The sequence below is a fragment of the Oryx dammah genome, unplaced genomic scaffold (genome assembly GCF_014754425.2).
Source record: "Oryx dammah isolate SB20612 unplaced genomic scaffold, SCBI_Odam_1.1 HiC_scaffold_2, whole genome shotgun sequence".
Classification (NCBI taxonomy): Eukaryota; Metazoa; Chordata; class Mammalia; order Artiodactyla; family Bovidae; genus Oryx; species Oryx dammah.
In genome coordinates, this window is record NW_024070186.1 from 10,949,383 (window position 1) to 10,957,098 (window position 7,716).

General features: G+C 49.5%; 1 protein-coding gene across 2 annotated transcripts in view; it reads right to left on the reverse strand.

Annotated features, from left to right (window-relative positions):
* Window positions 1-6,690: 6,690 nt before the first annotated feature.
* The window catches only part of PRMT2 (protein arginine methyltransferase 2), a 26,202-nt gene continuing 25,176 nt past the window's right edge, over window positions 6,691-7,716 (reverse strand). For both annotated transcript variants that reach the window (XM_040264469.1, XM_040264461.1), the window contains one exon: window positions 6,691-7,263. In XM_040264469.1, the coding sequence (XP_040120403.1) occupies window positions 7,231-7,263 (33 nt within the window). In that variant the 3' untranslated portion in view covers window positions 6,691-7,230. The remainder of the gene's footprint in view (window positions 7,264-7,716) is intronic.

Below are 7,716 nucleotides of genomic sequence, written 5' to 3' on the forward strand. Positions count from 1 at the left end.
GCTCTTCTCATCTCTGCAACTCGCGCGCTTGCACAGCATCACTATCCATATTCAAGGCAGTCAGGAAAATCCACCCCACACTGCCAGTGGCAGTACATGCTGCTTTGTCCTGCAAATGGGAATTCACCACCTGGAATGCCTTTTCAGTACTCTCCAGTGACCCCTCCGCAACCTCCTAGTCTCCTACCAGGACCCACACTGAGAGGACTGTGGCCACCAGGTACCACATACTATGTGGTGGCTGCTGGCTTTCTCCATCCATTGGAGACTCAGGCTCCTCTACCTGCTGGGTATCCTGCCAGCTACACCAATTGTCTTGCTGTATCACTGTGCACACTGTTTGCTGAGCCCAGGGTAGGCAAGGCGCGAGTGGGGTAGCTAGAAGAAAACTCTAGGAGCTGTAGGAACTGCAGACATGTTTATTCTCTCCAGGCTCGTGCACAGCCGTAGCAGCAGACACGCTGTACTCTCTCATGGTTGACCCAGCAGACACAGTCTTGACGCAGCTTTAAGGCAGCCGCAAGGGCTTTTCAGGCTTATATATTCTTATGGAACAAAAGTGGCCTGTGGCCAAGCAGGTACATGGGGACATGAAGGTAACTGATCTCAGCTGTTATATAACCATGTATTTACAAAATGTGGGGCAAGAGTGAGCGGCCGTGGGGTGAGAGAGCCTGACCACAGCATCTTGGCTGATTTGCTCTTTCCCTACACAGGTAATGCCCCAATCTTCCTCCCCTCAACCCCAGAAGCTCTTAGAAACTTGTCTTCAGCATTGGGGTTCTGAAATGAGCGTTTCCTGGTGCATTTCTCCCAGTGTGCTCCACGTGGCACTCAGAAAGTCCCCTCAGCTTAAAGGCCTGTGTCTTCACTCATTTCTCTCCATTCTCTCTCTGTCCAGTGGCACATCCCACTCAACATGACCCGCCCAGAACACAGGGCCTCACCTGTGCTCCATCCAGAGCTGGAGGGGTCGTCTGTCCCCAGCGTGGCTGCCGGAGTTGGGCCCTTGAAGGCTGGTCAGACTGTGAACAACATCCGCTGAGGGTTCTGCAGCTTTTCAGCTTTGCTGGGAGACTCCCAGGGGTTGAGGTGGGGGACCCAGCACAGACAAGGTGCCCAGAGGCTGCCAGCCCCACCACAGGGGCCCTTCCCTCAAGCCACCTCCTCAGAGCTGCCTCTTCTTACCACCACCACCCACCCCCTGCCGCAAACATCCAGATCAACAGCCTGTATCACCCTTGAGGTAAGCATGGGGATGTTCTCTGCAAGGGACTGTGCACTGACCAGCTGTGTTCTTTGGTTTTGTTCTCCAAAGGGAGGGATTCCTTACAGTTGCATTATTTTCTCAGTGGATACAGAAAGCACAGCTCTCAGCTCAAGGCTGGGTGAGGGGAAGGGGACTCTGGAGAGGGGGAAGCAAGGTGCAGCTGAGGGGTCCCACATCCCAGCCCCACACCAGGCACTCACCCCTGTGCCAGGCACATGCACAGGCTGAATAAGAGGCAGATCCAGAAATGTGTTCAGTGCAATGTCATCAGGAACAGAAACTAGATTCTAGAAACATTCAAATGTCCAATTTTGTGTAACATGAGTGGCCTTTTGAGTACTGAAGAATTGATGCTTTCAAACTGTGGTGCTGGAGAAGACTCTTGAGAGTCCCTTGGACAGCAAGGAGATCAAACCAATCAATCCTAAAAGAAATCAACCCTGAATATTCACTGGAAGGACTGAAGCTGAAGCTCCAATATTTTGGCCACGTGATGTGAAGAGCCGATTCATTGGAAAAGACCCTGATGCTGAGAAAGATTGAGGGCAGGAGGACAAGGGCACAACAGAGGATGAGATCGTTGGATGGCATCACCAACTCAATGGACATGAGTCTGAGCAAGTTCCAGGGGATAGTAAAGGACAGGGAAGCCTGGCGTGTTGTAGTTCATAGGGTCACAAGGAATCAGACACAATTGAACAACTGAACAACAACAACTATGAGCAGTTTTTAAAGTCTTTTTTTAAATTTCATTTTTAGAAATGTAGACTTTTAGGTTGCTCCTATTGGTATCTAATTAAAACTTATTATAGTGTAGCAAGATTTGGTGGATCATCAAAAAAAGCAAAAGAGTTCCAGAAAAACATCTATTTCTGCTTTATTGACTACGCCAAAGCCTTTGACTGTGTTGATCACAACTAACTGTGGAAAATTCTTAAAGAGATGGGAATACCAGACCACTTTACCTACCTCCTGAGAAATCTGTATGCAGGTCAAGAAGCAACAGAATTGGACATGGAACAACAAACTGGTTCCAAATTGGGAAAGGAGTTCGTCAAGACTATATATTGTCACCCTGCTTATTTAACTTATATGCAGAGCACATCATGCAAAATGCTGGGTTGGATGAAGCACAAGATGGAATCAAGATTGCCAGGAGAAATATCAATAACCTCATATATGTAGATGACACCACCCTTATGGCAGAAAGGGAAGAAGAACTAGAATCTCTTGATGAAAGTGAAAGAGGAGTGGAAAAAGTTGGCTTACAACTCAACATTCAGAAAACTAAGATCATAGCATCTGGTACCATCACTTCATGGCAAATAGATGGGGAACCAATGGAAATAGTGAGAGACTATTTTGGGGGGCTCCAAAATCACTGCAGATGGTGACTGCAGCCATGAAATTAAAAGACACTTGCTCCTTGGAAGAAAAGCTATGACCAATCTAGACAGCATATTAAAAAGCAGAGATGTTACTTTGCCAACAAAGGTCTGTCTAGTAGAGTTATGGTGAGAGTTGAACTATAAAGAAAGCTGAGTGCTGAAGAATTGATGCTTTTGAACTGTGGTGTTGGAGAAGACTCAGTCCCTTGGACAACAAGGAGATCAAACAAGTCAATCCTAAAGTAAATCAGTCCTGAATATTCTTTGGCAGGACTGATGCTGAAGCTGAAGCTCCAATACTTTGGCCACCTGATGTGAAGAGCTGACTCATTTGAAAAGACCCTGATGCTGGGAAAGACTGAAGGTAGGAGGAGAAGGGGATGACAGAGGGAATAACAAAGATGGTTGGATGGCATCAGCGACTTGATGGACATGAGTTTGAGCAAGCTCCGGGAGTTGGTGATGGACAGGGAAGCCTGGCATTCTGCAGTCCATGGGGTCATAAAGAGTCGGACATGACTGAGTGAATAAACTGAACCGATAGTGTAGCAAACTGTGTTCTGTCACCATTTTAATTTTTTTTATTTATTATTTTTGGCTGCACTGGCTCATCGTTGCTGCATGTGGACTTTCTTTAGTTGCAGCAAGAAGGGGCTACTCTCTAGTTGTGATGCATGGGCTTTCACTGCGGTGCCCATCTCGTGGCAGAGCACAGGCTCAGTAGTCATGGCACACTGGCTTAGTTGCCCTGAGGCATGTGGGGTCTTCCCTGTCCAGAGATCAAACCGGTATCCCCTACATTGCAAAGCAGATTCTTAACCACTGGACCATGAGGTAAGCCCCATCATCATTTTAGACTTATAAATATTTGTACATTATCTCACTGAGGATAAAGTACCTTTTTTATTTTTATTTTTACTTTATTTTACTTTACAATATTGTATTGGTTTTGCCATACATTGACATGAATCCGCCACGGGTATACATGAGTTCCCCATCCTGAACCCCCCTCCCACCTCCCACCCCATATCATCTCTCTGGCTCATCCCCGTGCACCAGCCCCAAGCATCCTGTATCCTGCATTGAACATAGACTGGCGATTCGTTTCTTACATGATATTATACATGTTTCAGTGCCATTCTTCCAAATCATCCCACCCTCTCCCTCTCCCTCAGAGTCCAAAAGTCCGTTCTATACATCTGTGTCTCTTTTGCTGTCTCACATACAGGGTTATCATTACCATCTTTCTAAATTCCATATATATGTGTTAGTATATTATATTGGTGTTTTTCTTTCTGGCTTACTTCACTCTGTATAATCGGCTCCAGTTTCATCCATCTCATTAGAACTGATTCAAATGTATTCTTTTTAATGGCTGAGTAATACTCCATTGTGTATATGTACCACAGCTTTCTTATCCATTCATCTGCTGATGGACATCTAGGTTGTTTCCATGTCCTGGCTATTATAAACAGTGCTGCCATGAACATTGTCTCTTTCAATTCTGGTTTCCTTGGTGTGTATGCCCAGCAGTGGGATTTCTGGGTCATATGGCAGTTCTATTTGCAATTTTTAAAGGAATCTCCACACTGTTCTCCATAGTGGCTGTACTAGTTTGCAAGCAATCTACAGATTCAATGCAATCCCTATCAAGCTACCAGTGGTATTTTTCACAGAACTAGAACAAATAATTTCAAGATCCGTATGGATAAAGTACCTTTTAAATCTAGATTAGGGGTAACATCTTCAACCAAGTGGAGGGAACGTTCCATTCGGTTACTTCTCTGAGGGCAGCACTGGCACCTGCAGACTCACCTCCAGGCGCTCAACTCTGGAGCGGAGAATCCTGGCTGAATGAGCGGTGGGGGCCATGGGTGCCTGCCTAGCCAAGGGCTGTGGGTCTTACATCTAACCTTGCCCTCTCCTTGAACTTCCTCCTCGAGACCTGCTTCCTCACCGTCTGCACTCACTGGCCTCTCATGTCATAGGAGAGGGCCCAGCATGGCTGGCGCACGACCCAGGGTCCTCATTATGGTGGACAATGCCTTCGACCCTCTGGGGTTCCAGACCCACCATCCAGCTCCAAGCCTGGTCTCCCCCCGACTCAGGAAGTCCCTGCCTATCCCCCTGGAAGTTGCCGAACATCCACCCACATGCTCCGGCTCCCATCCCATTGCTCGAGCTGGTCTATAAACACCACCTCGATCTCAGTTTCCATCTAGGCCCACCACCCACACTTTGCCTCTGGTGGTTTTAAGGAAGGCCACCAGCCTTTCCCGAAGGTAGCTGTCCTCAAGGCTCACACCCACGGCCTCCACCACAGCTCTGACAGCCAACTGCATACCAGCCAGGAAGCTACCGTTGAGGGCAGCTCCCACACACAGCACAGGAAGAGCCCTGTCCCTGCCTGACTCTGGTCTGAATGTCCCCCTGGGCTGACAGCCCGTCTGGACAGTCTGCTTGGTTCTCCCGGGTGCTGGGGGAGGGAGGGCTCTGTGTCCTGAGGACTCACACTCCCCCGGGACTGACGCCAGGGATGTGCTGGGGAGCCCAGGATCAGATGCAGCAGAAGACAGGACTGGGAGGTGGATGGGGTCAGTAGAAAGCAGGAAGGATGACCATCAGTCACATGGGGTCAGCAAACACTTTCCAACAAATGTGTCAACAACTTCATAAACACAAGACAGACAGTAGCGCAGAAACATGTAGTAAGAATGGCCCAGAATTTCCCAAGACTGACAAACAATACCAGCTCACAGATTCAAGGAGCTCCAAGACAATGTAATAAAACAGCTGAAACCAAAGGGCAAATATTCAAGCAGGAGGAAAAAGGCACCAACCATTGGATTTGACAGCACAGACTGGCTCAGCTGCAAACACCATTCTCCTTCAAAGAAAGGGAAGAGTGACCCCCAGCGGCGATCAGGGTCACCAGGGCTGCCACTGCGTACCACCCCCCACTCCACCCCACCCTCGCCCCATCCCACCCGCCCCACCCCCCTGCCCAGGTGAGGTAAGGCTGCTTCCGGCGGGAAGGAGGGGTGTCTCTCTGGTTTCATTGGAATGATGCAGCCCAAGGTCTCGGGGGTGGAACTGTCACAGCGAGTTGCTTGGGTGGCCGGAGCAGAAGGGTTACTGCCACCTAGTGGGCCTGGAAGACAGAGCATCAAACCAGAGGATTCCTGTCCAGCCTTACAAGCTGATGGAACTTGCCTTGCTGTGTCTGGAGGTGCCTGGGACCCCTCACTGTCTGACTCCTTCCAACCTCCCATCAGAACAGCAGTGTCTGTCTTGCCCCCATCCTGTCACTATGTTTAAGAAGGACAAACTTGTGTGATTCCATTAAGTGAAGTCACTCAGTCGTCTCCGACTCTTTGCGACCCCATGGACTGTAGCCTACCAGGCTCCTCTGTCCATGGGATTTTCCAGGCAATAGTACTGGAGTGGATTGCCATTTCCTTCTCCAGAGGATCTTTCCGACCCAGGGATCGAACTGGTGTGCCGGAGTGTGATTCCATGGGTCACAGCAAAATAGGCCTTTTGCCTCTGGACCTCTGGGCATGAAATCCATTCATGGGGCTCCATCATCATGATGGAATCATCCTAACACCACCTTACTGGGGATTCGTTTTCAACACAGGAGCTTCGGGAGGACGTGAAACATTCAGCCTACAGCAAGTTCACAGTGTGTAATCCCATTCACACAGTGTTGGGAGCCAGGCTAAAGCCCCTGGTCACAGAAGCCAGCATCATCCTTAGCGGTGGTTCGGGGTTGGAGGGGCACTGGGGGCCTCCAGCGTGCTGAAGGGTCTTGGCCTGAAGGCTGGTTACACGTGTGCCTACTTTGTGGAACTTCACCCATCTGTACGCTCATGACTTGTGCAATTTGGGGTATATAATACATATTTCAATAAAAAGTTAAGTAAAAATCAAAATCACACACACCAAAAAAGATTATAAAGCAATGCACACAGTATGACCCATGCTTCTGATAAATAACGTATGTGCATAGAAACAGGATACACACCGACATTCATTTGTTAAAAAATATTTATTGAGCATGTCCTATGTGCCGACCCATAACTTATCTGGAAGACGTCTCTACAAGCGGACTACCCCATGCAGAGCCCCACCACGTGCATCGCACCTCCAGCTCCTGCGACGATCTGGGACCCCACGTCCATGAGCCGAGCGATGAGCCAAGGGCGGGAAGGACACACGCACACACGATGCATGAACAGCCACCTTCAGAGCACAGGGTTGACACGCATATCCTGGGAGCTCAGGACTGGCCTGGCTGAGGGACAGTGGGCCACCAACTACCCACAGTGGACACTGGAAACACAGCCCAGGTTTCAGGACAGGTAGGGCAGTGGCAATGGTAAGGGTAGGCCCCGCGGTGCCGGGCGTATGGGGAGGACCCTGGAGCCCCGAGCCCGTGGGTGAGGGTGCCACCACCCCATCCTGGAGTAAGTCCATGGCTTTCCCAGGACACGCATCCGTCCAGGAGTGACCCTTGGAGTCACGAATGTCCCCTAAGATGCAGTGGACATCCCCCACAGAGCTGCTCTGTCACCTCCAGATGGGAAAGACTTTCTCCCCAACCTGAGAAAGACAAAGGAAATGAAAACAAACCAATCAGACAGCAAATCATGTCAGTTTCATTACATACAGTATTTCCTAATAATAATTTAATATTGGACAAGAGGCTGGCATTCAGGTGAAGGCTTTTAATGACAAGCATTTCAACTTTCCGCATAAAGCCAAGCACAAAATGGTTTGTTTATTCTCTCTCCTGTGTGAACCTGAGTGAGGAAGAGGATTCTCAGTGGCCTCTGTGAGCCACGAGCCACAAGGCCCCACCAGCCATGCTCACTTCAGCCTAAAACTGCAGCCTCCGTCAGCACACAGCTCCACCACACATCCACGGCGCCCATGGCAAGGCACACGCTGTAAGCAAGGCCGCAACTACAGCCCAGCCCTCGGCTCTCCCTGCACCTGGAGTCTCCCAGTCTCTGTTCTCACTGACCAGCAGCCCTCGGCTCTCCCTGCACCCAG